At 43.0% G+C, this 19565-nt stretch overlaps 1 protein-coding gene across 2 annotated transcripts in view; it reads left to right on the forward strand.

Annotated features, from left to right (window-relative positions):
• Nucleotides 1–19565, forward strand: part of sgsm3 (small G protein signaling modulator 3) — a 195703-nt gene that overhangs the window by 27328 nt on the left and 148810 nt on the right. For both annotated transcript variants that reach the window (XM_048521343.2, XM_048521344.2), the window contains exons 2-3: nt 5825–5913; nt 19195–19280. In XM_048521343.2, coding sequence (XP_048377300.1) covers nt 5904–5913; nt 19195–19280 — 96 coding nt within the window. In that variant the 5' untranslated portion in view covers nt 5825–5903. The remainder of the gene's footprint in view (nt 1–5824; nt 5914–19194; nt 19281–19565) is intronic.

The following is a 19565-nucleotide window of genomic DNA, read 5'->3' on the forward strand; positions in this document are numbered from 1 at the left end:
ATTGGAGAAACCAAATGCAGACTGGGTGACTGCTTTGCAGAACACCTCCAGTCTGTCCTCGCATGCCCTCTTGTCTGTCCTCGGCGCTTGCTGCAGTGCTCCAATAAATCACAGCGCAAACTGGAGGAACAACATCTCATCTTCAGACTAGGCAATTTGCAGCCTTCTGGACTTAATTTGAAGGTGCTGAACTCAATATTATGAAAGAACTCCCATTTCTTCCCTTTCTTTTAACTTTTACTTGTTACATTCTCTGCCACCATATCATCTCTCCCCTCCTCCCTACCCCAGTGGGTCTGACTGTTCTTTCATGTCTGGCAGTTACACGACATCATTCTACCATTCTCCCATTCCAATCACCTAATCTGAATTATCAACATCTTTTCTCCACTAGCACTCTAAATCCACCGGTCCCTAACGACAACATAAATGCTGCCCCTCCACATATCACTTCAGCTCTGATGTAGAGTCATCTAGACTTGAAACATTAGCTTGCTCTCCTCCATCAATGCTATATCATAGAATCATAGAATCCCTACAGTGCTGAAACAGGCCAGTTATCCCAACAAGTCCACACTGCCTCTCCGAAGCGCATCCCATTCAGACCCATCCCCCTTCCCTTTCCCCATGGTCCTGCATTTCCCATGGCTAATCTAATTAATTTACACATCCCTGAGCGCTGGGCAATTTAGCGTGACCAATCCACCTAACCTGCACATCTTTGGACTGTGGGAGGAAACCAGACCACCTGGTGGAAACACATGCCATCATGGGGAGAATGTGCAAACTCCATACAGACAATTGCCTGAGGGTGCAATCGAGCTGGGGTCCCTGGTGCTGTGAAGCAGCAATGCCAACCACCGTGCTGCCCTGCTGAATGACCTGCTTTGATTTATTGTTTTCAGTACAGATTCCAGCATCTGCAGTAATTGGCTCTCGCATTTATAATGAATCAATTTCAATTTCTAGACAATGGTAACCCCTTGAATGGTTTGATTTCCCTCTTGTTGGAGGTGGCCATTGCCTGGCACTGGTGTGACTCAAATATTACTTGTCACTCATCAGCCCAAACCTGGATATTTTCCAGGTCTTGCTGCGTTTGGGCTTTCGTACTGAGTTTAGAAGAATGAGAGGTGTCCTGTTGGAAAAAAGCAGATTCATTAGGGACTTGACAGGGTCACTGAAGACATGTTGTTTCCCCAAATGGGAGAATTAAGGACAAGAGGTCATAATCTCAGAGTAAGGGGTTGCCATTTAAAACAGAAATGAGAAGGAATGTCTTGTCTTGGGTAGTGAACTTAGTGAATTTGTTGCTGCAGGGAATTTAGACGCTGGATCATTCAGTATATTGAAGGTTGAGATAGACCAATTTTTAATCCTTGAGGGAAATCAAAGGTATGGGGATAAGGCAGAAACATGGAGTTGAGAATTATTCAGATCATATGTGATCTGATTGAATGGTGAAGCAGACATCAATAGGCCAAATTGTTTATTTCTGCTTTTACGTCTTATTTCCTATGAGGTCCATGGAAAACTCTGTTGCTTGGAGTCACACTTAGCCCAAAGGAAGATTGTCTCAGTCTCAGGACATCTCTGCAGGCATTCTCAGGGTAGTGCCCTAGCCCCAACCATCTTCAGCTGTTCCATTGAAACTTTCATCCTTTTATAAGGTCAGAAGTGGTGGATGTTTGCTGATGACTGCACAAAGTTCAACACATTTGTGCCACCTTAGACACTGAAACAGTCACAAACAAAAACAGAAGTTGCTGGAAAAGGTTAACAGGTCTGGCAGCATCGGTGAAGAAAAAAATCAGAGCTAATGTTTCGGGTCTGGTGAACATTGCTCAGAACTGAAGTAGTCCATGTCGACCTGGGCAACACAGGCTTGAGCTCAGAAGTGACAATTCATATTCACACTACACAAGTACAAGGTAATGGCAGTCTCCAAGAAGGGAGAGTCTAATCATCTTCCTTTGATGCTCAATAGCATTACCATTGCTGAATACCTGAAATGTCACTAGTCATTTAGGAGAGAGGACAGGCCCATGAAAGTGGTTACAAAGGCATACTGGATACTTGCATAAACAGAGTGTTTAAGAGCAGAAAGAAATGCTACAAGTATATAAAATGTTGCTTAGGTCATAGCTGAAGTGTTTTCTGCTGCTTCGGAATCCACATTGTAGGAAAGATGTGATAGCATTTGTGGGGACACAGAGGAGATTGACCAGGACATTGACTGGGCTGGAGAGTTTTAGTTGTGAAGAGAGATTGGGTAGACTGGGGTTGTTTTCTGTCATGCAGACGAGATTGAGAGGGGATATGATTGAGATATATAAAATTATGAGAACATAGAGTAGACAAGAAGGAACTTTTTCCATTGGTGGAGGGATCAGTGACCAGGGAGTGTTGATTTAACGTAAGAGTTCGATGTGCAGAGGTGAGAAAACTGTGGTTGGCTCGCTTGCTGAGCTGGTTTGTTAGTTTATAGATGCTTCATTACCCTGCTGGGTAACATCGTCAGTGCAGCCTTGGATTCTCCAGCATCTGCAGTTTCCATTATCACTATCCAATGAAGCACTATTGTGTTTTCCCACCTGGTATATAAACACTGGAGTCCATTGGAGTTGACTACTACATTTCTGGTTTCTCTTTGCAGTGGTGTATGTACTCAAGAACCTTAGAGGTGAAGAAAGTTATTTTTTTTTCACCCAGGGAATGAAAAGAATCTGAAACTCACTGCCTAGAAGTGCAGTAGAATCGAAAACATCCACAATTTTCAATAAGTGGTTAGACATGCACGTGTGATGTCAAGACATATTAGGCTATGGTTGAAGTGCTGGAAACTGGGATTAGAGTAGTTAGGTGGTTGTTTTTGGAGCAGATTGATGGACTAAAGCCCTCTGATGAAGGGTCTAGACCTGAAACGTCAGCTTTTGTGCTCCTGAGATGCTGCTTGGTCTGCTGTGTTCATCCAGCTTCACACTTGGTAATCTTGGATCCTCCAGCACCTGCAGTTCCCATTATCTCTGTTGGACTGAAGAGCCTTTTTCTGTGCTACAGACCTGTATGACTCTGTTCATCCAGGACAAAGTTTATTTCATTGGCACCCCATCTACCAACATCAACATTCACTTTCTCCGCTTCAGTACTCAGTAGCAGCAATGTGTACCATGGACAAGGTGCACTGTGGAAATTTGCTAAGACTCCCTAGCCACCACCTTCCAAACCCACTGCCATCTAGAAGGGCAAGGACATCAACTACCTGGGAGTGCCATCGCCCACAGCCATTGAACCAGCCTGACTTGTAAATATATTACTGTTCCTTCAGTGTCACTGTATACAAATCCTGGACCTTCCTCACAAAAGCACTGTGGGTAATCCTATACCTCAAGGATTGTTGTGGTTCAGGAAGGCAGCACACCACCACCCTTTCTAGGGTAAGTCAGGATGGGCAATAAATGGCCTAGCCAGTGATGCCCACATCCCATGAAAATACATAAAAATAACAAAGCACCTTTATAAAATCAAAAAAATCAGGGTTTTGTAAGGAAATACAGGGTGTCGGTTAGCTTGCTGGATGGTTCATTTGTAATGCAGAGTTACGCCAACAAAGGGGATCCAGTTCCTGCACCAGCTAAGGTTAACTTGATGGATTTTTTTTTCCTCAATCTTGCCCCTCATCTGTGGTGTATTGACCCTCCAGATAAATCTAATGAGAGAGTAGCCCTACAGCCTGGTAAGATTAAGTGACTTTCCCTTATTAGAATGGAAATTACAGAAGACCCCAAGAATGGATCTGGGGGTAAGAGACTGAAGTTACCTAACAGACTGGAGAAGTTGGCATTATCCAGAGTAGAGGTGCTGAAGCCATGAAGGATTTCAAGTAAATAAATAAGGGGAAACTGTGTTTTTCATAGCTGAACAGTTTTAGGATCATGTCAAAAGAAGCAGAGATGACATTCGGTGGTTTTTCAATGCAGAAAATATTTTCAGATTCAGTAGTCACTGACGAAAGGCAAATGGACAGATCTTTGCAGGAAATGGAGAAAAAGCAGAAGAGTGTGCCCATTTGGGAAAAACTTGAAAGAGTTGGTGCTGTTCAGTTCCGCAACGTTGAGTGAAAATGTACAGTACAGAGCTGGCATTAATTTCAAGATCTTATAACAGATAATTGGGGAGGTGTGCCAGTGGAGTAGACTTGCTGTGTTTGTGACTGAGGTAGGAACAATCTTGAGTATCCAATATTAGATTGGGTTCAGTGGATGGGGGAAAAGTGATTGAAGAGATGTGGGAGTAGGTTGGTAGTATTTGATTGCTTTGAACATAAAGTGTGGTATAGACCGGTTGTGGTCAATGGCTTGTATCCTAAGTTTCTGTGATGTTGGGTTTATGCAGAATGATATTTGTTCAAAGCACTGGTTGATATTGATAGCATGGAGTAAAGGGATTGGGTTTGATGTTTACCGAAGTGAATGTAAGGTGTGTGTTTTGGTTTGAATGTGATTAATTTCACATGTTGTCCTTCAAAAAATGTGTCACTGAAATAAAAATGGAAAGTATCTGTGGATTTTAATCCATTGACTGCCGTGTTTTTATAGTTTTCAAACCTCTTTGAAATGGTTGTTTGTTCCCAAACTAAAAACACAGACTGGGAGCAAGCAGCCCGAAAGGTGAAGGGGTCAGGAATGGACTTCCCATGGCAGTGGCAGTAGCAGGAGCTGCAGCAGGCCGCAAAGCAGCGAGAGTAAGTAGCCTAGGATGGCGGCAGGGACAGGGGCAAGCCTGGAGTGGGATAGGTTGAGCCCTTGTGAGGACTGTGAGCCTAGCATAGCTGGGCACTTATGGACTATGGTGTTGATCTGTTAACTTTTTTTTTTGCTTTTCTACTTTTTAATAAGAAGGACTGTAATGTTTAACATTTTAACTTTATTTTCTTTATTTTCCTGCTTTCTACCAAGATTGTGTACCTAGGTACCTTTGTACCTAAGATAACGCCCTTAGCAGCTACTTGTAAATGTTTCATGTGACAATAAATCTAATTCAATTCAACACCTAATTCAAAATTCATTTGATCTAGTGGCATCAATGAAGAGAGAAACAGTTAGAATTTTGAGTCTAATATGACTTCTTTGGTTGTGAAGAGTCACCTTGTCGTGAAATGTTAACTCTCTGTTTTCTCTCTCCACATATACTGGCAGACCTGCTGATGTTTCTCCTAGCAATTTGTTTTTATTTCAGATTTTCAGCATCCACAGTATTTTACTGTTATTTTCTTCCCAATCCTCCCTCGCCTTCCCCAATCCTGACATAGGGTTTCAGCCCAAAACATTGACTTCCCTGTTCCTTGGATGCTGCCTGACCTGCTGTGCTTTTCTACGTCCACATTTATTGACTCTAGCTTCCAGCATTTGCCATCCTTACTGTTTCCTAATTTATAACACAACAGAACAAAGCAGCCTTTGCAGATTTTACTTCAGAAGTACACTGTATTGAACGTGTGACTCACTCCAGTCCTGCAAGAATTGACATTCAGATTGGTCCTTTGACATATTATGAGTATATGATAGAAATGGGCCCGAGAGTAACCCTGGTAACAGCTCTTCCTTTTGTCCCTTTTTTAGTTCAGGTATGGTTAGCTAAAATGAGGCAGGAGTTTAATTTGATATAGTGCTTGGAATATTGTCTGTGCTGAGAATTCTGGTTTGCTGAGAGATTTATCTGACTGAACTGAGGCTGATGATAGTTTGATTTCTCATAGTCAATTTAATAGATTCAAACCTACATTCATCTCCACATCTTACTGATTAGATTTTCTTCTTCCTAGTGTACTGAACAACGGAGTCAAGAAAAACACACGCACGTGAGGAGCTTGTAAAGCAAGAAAATATACATTTGTTGGAAAAATGTCTTCAGGTATGGCACTTTAGGTTTTGCCTGTACTACAAACCTAAGGAGAAAGGAGGAATTTAGAACTGTGTGGCTGTATGGTACAATGGAGAGCATATTGAACTTCTAAAGTGTTGAAATTCAAAGATTGTGGGTTTAAGTCCCACTAGAGTCAAGTTTTGGGGTAACACAGTGGCTCAGTGGTTAGCACTGCTCCCTCACAGCACCAGGCACCTGGGTTCAGTCCCATCCACGGGCAACTGTGTATGGAGTTTTCACGTTTCTAAACGTTTAAAAACTGCGAGGACAAAGTGACAAGTATGTTAGCAAGGAGAATCTGGTGATTTAACTTGCCAGTGGTGAACGTTAAAGAAAGGCACAGAAACAAAGTTGCTGAAAATGCTCAGCAGGTCTGGCAGTGTCTGTGAAGGAGAAAACAGAGCTAACGTTTCGGGTCCGGTGACCCATCCTCGGAACTCGGATCACCGGTCCCGAAACGTTAACTCTGATTTCTCCTTCACAGATGCTGCCATACCTGCTGACCTTTTCCAGCAACTTTGTTTTGATTTGCAGCATCCGCAGTTCCCTTGGTTGTTAAAGAAAGGCAATCGCACTAGAAGAGAAGCGAGATGTTATGAAGTGTTTTGAGCGTAATGAGACAATGTGATATAGTTCGTGCAACAGGAATAAAGGAGTCTGTTTTATGCACCATTAGAGACAATGCAGAAAAGATTAACGCAGGCTGTATTTCTGAAACAAGTCTGAGTGCTTGCAAAACTGTGAAGTCACTCACAAAGGAACTTGAGATGGAGCAGCTTCTAAGGGTGTGGATAGAAGATTAAACAAAAAAGCAATCTAGGACCACCTTTCTCACCATAAAAGAGAAAGCTTTATCAATTTATGAAGCTCTAACAAAAAAAGCTGAAAATCCTGCGGATGTGCCTGGGAGATAGCAAGGATTGCAGATGCTAGAGTTAGACACAATGAAGTGTGGAGCTGGAGAAACACAGCAGGTCAGGTAGCATTAGATGAGTAGAAAAGTTGATGTTCTGGGTCGGGACCCTTCTTCAGAAATGGGAGTGGGATGGGAGATGGGAAATAAATAGAGGGAGGAAGGGTGAGGCTGGGGAAAGTTAGAAGGGATGGTGATAGGTTGATGCAGGTTGGGAGTGGTGGGATGGGTGGAGCAGATAGGTGGGAGAGAAGATGGACAGCTTGTGTCAGGATGAGAGGGAGGTTTGGATGTGGGATGAGGCCAGGGGAGGGAAGGCTTTAATACTGGTGAATTCTATGTTCAGGCCATTGGGCTGTAGGTTCCTGAGGTGGAATATGAAGTGTTGCTCCTCCAGTTTGCATGTGGCGTTATTGTGGCACTGGAGGAGGCCCAGGAAGGACATGTCATCCAGGGAGTGGGAGGGGTAATTAAAATGGTTGTCAGCTATCACGTACAGAGTGCAGATACTCCACAAAACAGTCCAGGAGCTGCCCCATCGCTTGGCCTCATCAATGTGGAAGAGGCCTCATCGGGAGCAATGGATAGAATAGACCAGGCTGGAGGATGTACAGGTGGTTATGGGCGCCCGTTTGGGACTGAGCTATGCCTGCCTATGCCTTCATAGGATACGTGGAACAGTCCCTTTTCTGTTGTTACACTGACGTTAGCGCCCCCCCCCCCCCCCCCCACTTGGTGCACTACATTGACTGTATCTGCACTGCCTCACGCTCCCATGAGGTGCTTGAGCAGTTCATCAACTTTACTAACACCTTTCATCCCAACCTCAAATTCGCAAAGACCATCTCCAATATCTCCCTCCCCTTCCTGAACCCCTCTGTCTCAATCTCTGGTAACCACCTCAACATGGACATCTATTTCAAACCAACCGACTCCCATAGCTACCTGGACTACACCTCCAGTTACCCACCCGGAAGAATGCAATCCCTAATTCCCAATTCCTCTGCTGCATCCACTCCTAAGATGGAGTGTTCCACTCCAGGTCTATCACAGATGATGTCCTCCTCCTATTTCAAGGACCACAACTTACCCTCTCCGGTGATCAAAAATGCCCTCAGCTGCATCTCTTGCTTTTTCCACACTTCTGCCCTCAAACCCCTATCCCCAACAAAAATAAAGACAGAATCTCCCTGGTCCTTACATGCCACCCCACTAACCTTTGCATCCAGTATATCATTCTCTGCCACTTCCGCCACCTACAATCCGACCTACACAACCACAGAGATATTTCCCGCCCCACACTTATCTACCTTTCATAGGGACCACTTACTCTGTGACTCCCTCGTATGCTCCACACTCCCCACTGACCCCACCATGCCGGCATCTTTCCCTGCAACTGTAGGAAGTGCTACACCTGCCCCTAACCTCACCCCTCACCTCCAACCAATGCCCCTAACCTCACCCCTCACCTCCAACCAAGGCCCAAAGCAAAATTTTCATATCCAACCTGTACATCCTCCAACCTGGTCTACTGTATCCATTGCTCCCTAAGTGGCCTCCTCTACATGGGGAGACAAAGCACAGACTCAGGGACTGTCCTGTGGAGCGTCTGCAATAATCAACACCTTCTGGCTGCCAATCATTTTAACTCTCCCTCCCAAACCCTTGATGACATGTCCAGCATGGGTTGCCTCCTCCTCAATGACACCACATGCAAACTAGAGGAGCCACACCTCATATTCTGACTTGGGAGCCTACAGCCTGATGCCCTGAATATAGAATTCACCAGTTTCAAATTCTTGCCGCCACCACCAGCTGCCCCCCACAGCCCCAGGCCTCATCCCATGTCTAACCCTCCCTCTCCCTCTCATCTCCATTTGACATATCACAACCTGTCCATCTTCTCTCCAACTATCCACCCTACTCTTCCCATCAACCTTTCCCCACTACACCCTACCTGCAGCTACCTATCACCACCCCACCTACCTTTCCCCAGCCCCACCCATCCTTCCTCCCACGTCCTTGACCTGACACAACCTGTTCACCTTCTCTCCCACCTATCCGCCCCACCACTCCCTACCTGCATCCACCTATCACCATCCTTCCTACCTTTCCCCAGCCCCAGCCCTCCTCCCTCTCTTTATTTCCCAGTTCCCTTCCCCCACTCCAGTTTTGAAGAAGGGTCCTAACCTAAAACGTCAACTTTCCTACTCCCCTGATACTGCCTGACCAGCTGTGTTCCTCAAGCTCCACACTGTGCTGCCTGCACATGTGCCTGCCTTTAGCGCTACTAGGGGCTGGTTTGTTGGTTTTAAGAACTGCTATGCTTTTCATAATGTAGAGTTGTGTAGCGAAGCTGCCAGTGCAGATGAGGAGCATACAATGGCATTTCCTCCTACAGTAACAAAAAATGATTTGACAAAGAAGGTTTCAACTTAAATCAGATTTTCAGTTTGGATGAGACAGGTTTATACTGGAAGTGAATGTCATCAAGAACCTAAATTTCTATGAATGAAACACGTGCTCCAGGCTTTAAGCTGAGGAAGGATCATATAACAGTGCTGTTGGGTGCTAATGCTAGTGGAGACTGAAAGCTTTAGCCTGTGGTGTTGTAAAACCCTGCAACCCGCGAACCTTGAAAGGTTACCTTAATTCTACTGTAGGTGTCTACTTTGGGCCAAGTAAAAGATGTTGGATGATGGGGCAATTTTTTAGGATCTTGTTGTTGATGTTTTGGAAGATGTTTTTAGAAAGTATTGCTGAAAAAAAAAATTTGGATTGCAAGATCGTCCTCATCCTGGAACTGTGCCAAGCCACCCTCTCACCATTAGTGAGCTTTCTGACAACATCAAAGTGCTATTTCTACCCCCAGATACCACCTGTCTCCTTCAACCCATCAATCAGGGTGCAATAGCAGCTTTTAAAGCTCATTATTTACGACATACATTTGAGAGGCTCATTGCAGTCACTGAGGGGGATAAAGACAGTGTTCTTCAATCTTAGAATGGCTTTAGCATCAAGAATGGAATTAACATTTTAGTGGAGGCCTGGGGTGATGCCAGTATCAACTGCTTACATACAGTTTGGTGGAAGATTTTCCCAAATTTTTTTCAAGATTTTAAAGCCTTTTGTCTGTCAGTGGAGCTCCCAACAATCAAAGAATATTTTGTTGATCTTGCAATGCCAGTTGGATTTGAAGAAGTGGAGAGTGAGGATGTTGAAGAGCTGCTTGAGTCCCACTGTGAAGGCCTCTGTACAGCTGATCTGCAACAACTCGTTGCTGAGGGGGAAGTGGAAGCTGGAGTGGAAGATGAAGTAGTCCAGGATGTAGCATCACAAGAGCTTTCTCCGTCTGTTTTGTCTTCTATCCTGAGAGAAATTGAGAAGCAGTTGCACCTCTTATAGCAGAATGCAGCAGGGTAGAAGCTCATGAAAGAAGATCTTATTTGGTGCCTTATCAACAGCTTTTTCATGAAAGAGTAAGAGAGCAAAGCAACAAAATCTGGACTTCATTTTTAAGCCAACTCCCAAGAAACGGTCAGAAGACAATGAGCCACACCCATCCACTTCTGGATTAACTATTCGTTGCCCTAACCCTGCAACCACAACTGCACCTGAAGGTCGTGCTGACAATGGTGACGACCCTCAGCCCCTGCATTAACAACAGAGCAACCTCAATACCTCCTTCCCCCAAGTCACCTTGACATTTTTTAAAAACATTTTCATTATTAAATATGAGTTAAACATCTATTCAAACTGTGCAATCCTTTCATGTCAGGATTTTGGGTGACTTTGGGTGATACATTTTGGTTGTCTGCCCCAAGCCGTTTTCCCCATAGGCCCCATTATTTCTATAGTGTGGTTTTCAATGATGCGATGTTGTGTAAGAACGCACCTTTTGGTGATAGCAGATACAACTGTAGTAACTCTAAAGAGCTAAATTGCATTTATTTTTGTGCCAAAGGGCCTTACAAGTAAGGCTGATGAACTTGGGGCATGTTTAAGAATATGAGATTGGGATGTCATAGCTATTATAGAAACTTGGCTGAGAGATGGACAAGACTGGCTTAGGTGCTATAGGAAGGATAGAAAAGGAGGGGGTGGGAATGGCCTATTTGATTAAGGAATGCATTAATGCTGTAACTAGGGAAGGTATTTCTGAAAAAAATCATCCAGTGAAAATATCTGGGTAGAAATTACAAATAAGAAAGAAAAGTTCACTTTGATGGGATTGTACAATCGCTACCCCCCCTCCAGTTGTAAGAGAAATTGAGAAAAAAATATGTAGGGAGATCTCAGATATATGTAAGCATAATAAGGTTGTAATAATAGAGGTTTTAATCTTCCAAACGTTGACTGGGAATGCCATAATGTTAAGTTTGGATAGTGAAGAATTTGTCAAATGTGCTGAAGAAAGTTTCTTTTTTCAATACTTGGATGGTCCTATTAGAGAAGGAGCAAAACCCGACCTCCATTTGGGCAATAAGACAGGGCTGGTCGCTGATATAAAAGTTGGGTCCAGTGATCATAATTCTATTAGTTTCAAAATGGTTATGGAAAAGAATAAGCCTTCCATAAAAGTTAAAGCTTTTAATTGGAACAAGGCAAATTTTTAATGGTATGAGACAAGATCTTTCAAAAGTTGAGTGGAGTAGATTGTTATTGGTAAAAGGATGTCTGACAAGCGGGAGGTGCTCAAGAATCTGAGCAGATAGGGGAAGCCTTAAATGAGTTTTTTGCTTTGGTTTTCACTAAGGAAAGGGACCTTATTGTGAATGAGAACTTTGAGGAGCAGGGAAACAGGCTTGAACAGATCGAGATTGACAAAGTTGATGGGCTGGAAATTTTGGTGAACATGAAGATTGATAGGTCCCCAGGGCCAGACCAGATTTATCCTAGGTTGCTCCGGGAAGCGAGAAAGGAGGTGGCTAAGCCGCTGGCGAAGTTCTTTGCTTCCTTACTCTCCATGAGAGTCGTACCAGAAGATTGGAGGGAGGCAAATGTTGTTGCTCTTTTCAAGAAAGGGAATAGGGAAATCCCTGGAAATTACAGACCAGTCAGTCTTACGTCTGTGGTCAGCAAGGTTTTGGAAAGAATTTTGAGGGATAGGATTTATGACTATTTGGAAAAGCATAGCGTGATTAAAGGGAGTCAGCATGGCTTTGTGAGGGGCAGGTCATGCCTCACAAATCTTATTGAGTTCTTTGAGGAGGTCACGAGACAGGTTGACGAGGGTCGAACAGTGGATGTGGTGTACATGGACTTCAGCAAGGCATTTGATAAGGTTCCTCACGGCAGGCTCATTCATAAAGTCAGGAGGTATGGGATACAGGGTGATTTGGCTGTCTGGATTCAGAATTGGTTGGTTGACAGGAGGCAGAGAGTGGTTGTAGATGGTAAGTATTCTGCCTGGAGGTCAGTGCTGAATGGTGTCCTGCAGGGCTCTGTTCGTGGACCTCTGCTCTTTGTAGTTTTTATAAATGACTTGGATGAGGAGGTTGAGGGGTGGGTTAGTATGTTTGCTGAGAACACAAAGGTTGGAGGTGCCGTTGATAGTATCGAGGGCTATTGCAGGCTTCAGTGAGACATTGACAGTATGCAGAGCTGGGCTGAGAAATGGCAGATGGAGTTCAACTGGGATAAATGCAGAGTGATGCATTTCGGAAGGTCGAACTTAAAAGCTGAATATAGGATTAAAGGCAGGATTCTCGGCAGTGTGGAGGAACAGCGGGATCTTGGTGTTCAAGTGCATAGCTCCCTCAAAGTTGCCACCCAAGTGGATAAGGTTGTTAAGAAAGCATATGGTGTTTTGGCTTTCATTAACAGGGGGATTGAGTTTAAGAGCCGCGAGGTTTTGCTGCAGCTCTACAAAACCCTGGTGAGACCACACTTGGAACATTGTGTCCAGTTCTGGTTGCCCTATTAGAGGAAAGATGAGGCTTTGGAAAGGGTGCAAAGGAGGTTTACCAGGAAGCTGCCTGGACTGAAGGGCTTGTCTTACGAGGAGAGGTTGACTGAGCTTGGACATTTCTCTCTGGAGAGAAGAAGGAAGAGAGGTGACTTGATCGAGGTGTACAAGGTAATGAGAGGCACGGATAGAGTCGATAGCCAGAGACTTTTCCCCAGGGCAGGATTGACTGCCACGAGGGGTCATAGTTTTAAGGTGTTAGGAGGAAGGTATAGAGGAGACGTCAGAGGGAGGTTCTTCATCCAGAGAGTTGTGAGCGCATGGAATGCTTTGCCAGTGGTAGTCGTGGAAGCAGAGTCATTAATGACATTTAAGCGACTGCTGGACATGCACATGGACAGCAGTGAATTGAGGGGAATGTAGTTCAGGTTATTTTATTTTTGGATTAGGATTAATCCACGGCACAACATCGTGGGCCAAAGGGCCTGTACTGTGCTGTACTTTTCTATGTTCTATGTTCTAAAGTGATGACAAGAATTCAGAGGCATTTTGTTCCTGTTAGAGCGAAGGGTAAGGCTGATAAAATTAGAGAACAACAGATGAATAAAGATATTGAAGTTCTAGTCAAGAATAAAAGAGAACTTTTTTTATATATAGACAATTTGGTTCAATTGAATCTGTTAATCAATATAGAGTATAGGGGCATTCTTGAGAGAGAAATCAGGAAGCAAAGGGGGATATGAGATAGCATTTGCAGATAAGGTTAAGGATAATTCAAAGAGATTCATCAAATACATTTAAGAGTGAGAGGATAACTAGAGGGTGAGTTGGGCATCTTAAAGATCAAGGAAGTTTCTTTTTGTTGAACCCCAGGAGATGTGGGAGATACTACACGAATACTTTGGAACTGTTTTTACTGTGGTGAAAGAATTGGCTTGTAGAGATTGCAGAAAAATAAACTTTTTGTTTTAAAAACAGTTCAGAAGAGGAAGTTTGAGAGGTCTTAAAGAATATAAAGGTGGATAAATCTCCAGACCTGATCTAATGTACCCCAGATTGGTGACTGAGTTTTTGTTTTGAGGAAGTTACCAGAAAGATTTATGGCAGAACAGCAGACATTGTTTATTTAGATTTTAGTAAAGCCTTTGACAAGGTTCCACATAATAGACTAATTAGTAAAGTTACGTCACATGGGATTCAGGGTGAGCTTGCCAATTAGATACATAATTGGCTAAACAGCAGGAGATAGAGAGTAATGGTGGAGTGTTGCTTTTCGGACTGGAGGCCTGTGACCAGTAGTTCAGTTCTGGGTCCTCTTTTGTTTGTCATCTATACTCTCACTCAAATTATTTATATAAAATACATGGTTAGTAAGTTTGCAGTTGACACCAAAATTGGTGGCATAGTGGACAGTGAAGGTTTTCTAAGATTACAAAGGGATCTTGATCAAATGGGTCAATTGGCTGAAAAATGGCAGATGGAGTTCAATCTGGATAAATGTCAGGTATAGCATTTTGGTACAACAAGCAAGGGTAGGGCTTAAACAGTTAGTGTTAGGGCCTCGGGTAGTGTTGCAGAACAGAGGGACCGAGGGGCAGATACATAATTCTTTAAAGTTTCCATCACGTATAGACAGGATGGTTAAAAGGGCATTTGGCAGACTTGCCTTCATTGCTCAGTCCTTCCAGTGTAGTAATTGGGATGTTATGTCAAGATTGTATAGGACATTGGTGAGGCCTCTTCTGGAATACTGTGTCCAGTTCTGGTCATCGGTTAAAGCAAGGATGTTATGAAGCTGGAGAAGGTTAAGAACAAATTTACCAGGATGTTGCTGGGTATGAAAGGTCTTACTTCTAAGGAATGACTAGATAAGTTGGGAGTTTCTTCCACTGGAGTGTAGGTAGTTGACAGGTGACCTGATAGAAGTTTATAAAATAATGAGAGGTATAGATAAAGTTGATGGTAGTTGTCTTTTCCCTAAGATGGGCAATTTCAAGACTAGGGGGTACACTTTTTTAAGGTGAGAGGAGAGATTTTAAAAAAGACAAGGCAATTTTTTTTGCACAGGGTGGTTGGCATGTGGAATGAACTTTCTGAGGAAGTGGTAGATATAGGTACAATTGCAATGTTTGAAAAAGCAGTTAGGTGAGACCAGTTTAGTTCGGGATTGTTCGACATGGACTGTTTGAACCGAAGGGTTTGTTTCCATGCTGTGTGATTCATTTTTTTAGTCTAGTGGATCATAGGGCTGCTCAAAAAGAGTTCCATGTTGCAGTCAATTCCATTCAAGTATGTTAACCAGTGAGGTTGCACTTTGCAGAGCCTACATTGACCCCCAAGTCACGCAATCTCTGGAAGAATTCCAGAGTGTTTGTCTTTTTTTTTCCCCCCAGAGATTAGCTGCAGTGTGAAGGAATGCTTTAGGATGTTAGTATAGAATCGGCTTTTACCAGAACAAAACTCTGCAGAAGCTGAAGATTCTGAAGAAGGGCCACAACTCAAAATGTTAGCACTGCTTTCTCTTCCTAGATGCTGCCAGACCTGCTGAGTTTCGTAAGCAATTTCTATTATAGTTTCAGCTTTTACTTAACCATACCTGTGTCTTTTTGTCCTATATTTTGCTTCAACTCAAAGTAATCCTTCTGCACTTTTTATTGTGTATTTCTATAATGCTCCCTCATGTTTGTTTCTGAAGAGTCTGCATTTCAGAATCTTTCCTCATAACTCAATGCCAAAGGTGTAGGTGTCAGCCTCTTGACCTATTGCGATTTATTTGGTGGCTTGGTGACCAGAACTGAATTGAGTACATGTTACAGTTTAAGACAGTGGTCTTAGGTTCATAGTATAATGATACTGCAAACCAACCCTCTGTTCTGTCATCCCAAATTCCCAGAGCTGCAACCTTTTTCATGGTCTCTGACATGGTTGGGTTCAAAGGGAACTGATGATAACTTTTATCTCCTTTTAAGCTGCCTGAGATCAGAAAATTTAAAGAATAGGATTAGAGTTAAACTGGAAAGAGTGCTGAAGAAATTTACAAGGATGTTGCCATCCCTTGTTCAAGGGGCTGAGTTACAGACAGACACTGGACAAGCTAGGAAGTTTTTTTTTCAAGCATAGGAGACTGAGCTGGGATCTTATTGAAGTGTAGAAGATCATGAGACGCATGGGTAGGGTGAATACACTCAGACTTTTTCCCAGGGTTGGGGAATCGAGGATTACAGGGCATCAGTTTAACGTAAGAAGAGAAAGAATACATGGGAACCTAAGGGGCACCTTTTTACACAGAGGATAGTATGTATATGGAATGAGCTGCGGAAGTGGTTGAGGTGGGTTAATTAACAACATTTAAAAGGCATTTGGATGAATATATGGATAGGAAAGACTTAGAAGGGTAGCAGGGAAATGGGGTTAGCATGATTGGCCGTTTGGGGAGGCAATGGCCCAGACACGTTACTGTGTTTCTGTGATACCGTGTTATTGTATCATTGATTATGATATTCCGTCCCCCCCCCGGATAGGTTAAAATTATTTTTTTTACAAAAGACCCATTCAATTCAGGAATGCCTTCTGATTTTTTTAGGATAATATGCAATCAAATATTGAGGCTGGAATGTGCCTTTTGTCCTTGTGAGACAGGACATCGTTTCTTTGACTGGATCATAGAATCAACACAACACCTGATGTTCAACTGTCATTTTGTGGACTTTATACTGTGACCTATTTAAACTAAAGTATCCTGTCTTTCTAAATTTGTAGATGACGCAATATTCAGGAGGGTTATTACTGATGTGTGGCAACAAATTAACAAAATTACAAAATGGGTGTCAAATGCATTTCCATATTAATAAATGTGAGTTTAATTTTTCAACACATATGCAAATGGTAATTACTTTTCAAGAGAAAAAGTGGAGATCTGAACGAAGTTGTAAAGATTGTGAATGGATGTCACAGAGTAGATAGAGAGAAACTGTACCCGCTAGAAAAAGGATCAAAAACAAGAGGGCATGACTTTAAAGTTACTTAGAAAAGACACAAAGTTTAGAAAAAGCATTTTCACTCTGATAGTTAATGTTTGGAATGCATAGGCTGAAAGTTTGGTGGACACGTGTTCACTTAAGGCATTCAAAAGGGCATTGAGTGATTTGTTTCTATTGAAGTAATGTGGAAGGATAAAGGAAAAGTCAGGAGAATGACACTGTCATGGTGTTCATTTAGAGAGCTGTTTTGGTCATAATGGGCCAAATGGCCTATTGTATTCCATGTGTCTCCTTAACTGCCGTATTTACCTGTCCTGCTGCCTGCATATATCCCATACTCCACCTTAACCACCATATTTAACTCATCTGCTGCCTTCCAGAATCTGTGAATACACATACCAATGACCCTCTGATCTTCTGTGCTTTCCAGTGTTCTTCCATTCACCCTGGGCACAGTTAAAATGTCTAAAAGACGTTTTAGATAAGTGTAGGTAAGGTTTGAAGGAATATGCGCTTGAAGCAGGCAAGTGGGACTACTTCAGCATGAACTGGTTGCACCAAAGGGTCTGTTTCTGTGCTGTATGACTTTCTATTCCCTTGCCTTTTTTACGCTGCCTGAGTGCCTCACCTCTCAGTTTTGGATTGAATTCCATTTGCCACTGATCAGCTCATCTGTATGCTACTGTAGTCTAAGGCTATCCTCCTCATGCGATACTACCCCACTAATTTTCAGATCAGCCCTCCTATATTCACGTTGAAGTTATTTATATATATCACAAACAGCAGTGGCAGCAACACTAATCCCCGCGGACACGGGTCTGTAGTCACAAAAACATCCTTCTGCCTTCAGTCCTTTGCATGGCTAATTCTTCCAAGAAATCAGTAAGTTCATCAGACAAACTGACTGTTCCTACCCCCTACCCCCTACCCCCTGCCCCCTGCCCCATCCATGATGGCAGACTGCTCAAGACCATGGTCACTGTGACTTGGCTTGAACACTTAAAATTCCTGACACAGCTGGTATTGATTTAGGCCTCACTCAGGCTGACTAATCCTGACTCCTCTTCTCACTGCAGTAAAGTTATTTTAGTTCCACCCCTTTTTATGATGATATGTCTCAGATATAAGGAAATGACATCAAACATTTTCCTGAGATAGTAGGAGCTGCAGATGCTAGAGTATCTGAGATAACAAGGTATAGAGCTGGATCAACACAGCAAAGAAGGGTCTAGGCCCAAAATGTCAGCCTTCCTGCTCCTCCGATGCTGCTTGGCCTGTTGTGTTCACTGTTTTTGCCTTGTGCCAATTTAAAGGCAACACATGCTACGGACTTAAGCTTGATGAACCATTGATGGTTATTGTGAATGTTGATCAATTCTTCTAATTCTGCTTTAGGTGAGCCCTAAATCCACCAAACACCCAAACACATACAAAATGTGTTTTTAGTAAATAACTGCAACCCCTACCGAAGAAGTTATTGAGAATGGGCAAGAAGCCCCTACAAAAGCAAAATGTTGCTCCCAAGTGGCCCTTGTCAAAACTCAAGCAGTCCTCAAAAACAAGATGAACTGTATGTGGTACTTTACAATGGGCACTGTTCCCATTAATCCTTGATTATTTTTCAGGCACAAGTAACAAACATGGTCAGCAAATTTCAGAAAGTTTACACAGGATTGCTGAAGTTGTCTGAAACTACTAGAATTGGTATTTAATGAGAACTGGAAAGCACCGTGTGGTGCTATGGTTCGATGCTCAAGGACCAAGTTGAAATGATACTGCTGACATCTCGTTGTCTCCTTTGCCAAACTTCTTTAGGCCTTGGCAGCTCTCTCTTATCACACCGTAGTGGTTGTCCTTCATATGGAAGTTTAGAAACTGCGAATTCGAGCAGGGTATTCCTTCATGTTGGGCATTCTACCTGGTGTTTTTGTTCCTGCCTACCCCAGGGTTACTGAAACAAATGTAGCATTTTAACTGCTTTCTTGCTGGCTATGTCAGTTGTGGGTGGTATTATCATCTCTGAGCCAGCGTATTGTAGTCAAGCCCAGGTCCTGAACACAAAACATCAAGGCAGACTGTCTCATTGAAGTATGGAGTATGTGCCACATTGTTGGAGATGCAATCTTCGGGAAAGAAATTCAAGAACCCACCTACCCTGTCAGATGGGTGTGAAAGATTGCAGGAATCTATTCTGAGAGTGTTCTTACCAGCATGAAGGCCAATATTTATTCATCAGTGAATATTATTGAATTGGATTATCTGGCCATTTCAACATTGTGGGTGCTTTCAGTGCACAAGTTGACTTTAGCCTTTCCTTGATGTCAATGATTGTTCCTTATTGGGTGCAAAACTGTCTTTTATTTTTCTGTTCTCAAATCATCCTAGATAGCATTTAATATCTGCTTGTCCTTGCCTTCTTGCTGCAGGTATCCTGATATTTATCCTATATGTCTGATCTTTTTCGACAGGGAATTTTGCGCCTTCAGTCAGTGGCTCGTTTACAGCATTGACTCCCAGCATGTGGCCACAGGATACACTGACTAAATACTCCCAGGTGAGAGTGGATCTCATTCTATAAATCAGATTCAATTTTAACTCTGTTTTGTTGCTTTGATTTTACAGCCAGGATGAATCTAAAGGCTCATGCCTGTAAAGCGGCACGGTGGCTCAGTGATTAGCACTGCTGCCTCACAGCGCCAGGCACCCAGATTCGATTCCACACTCAGGTTACTGTCTGTGTGGAGTTTGCACATTCTCCTCGTGTCTGCATGAGTTTTCTCCTGGATGGTCTGGTTTTCTCTCTGTCCAAAGATGTGCAGACGAAATAGATTGGCCATGC

Source organism: Stegostoma tigrinum, chromosome 38 (genome assembly GCF_030684315.1).
Source record: "Stegostoma tigrinum isolate sSteTig4 chromosome 38, sSteTig4.hap1, whole genome shotgun sequence".
NCBI lineage: Eukaryota > Metazoa > Chordata > Chondrichthyes > Orectolobiformes > Stegostomatidae > Stegostoma > Stegostoma tigrinum.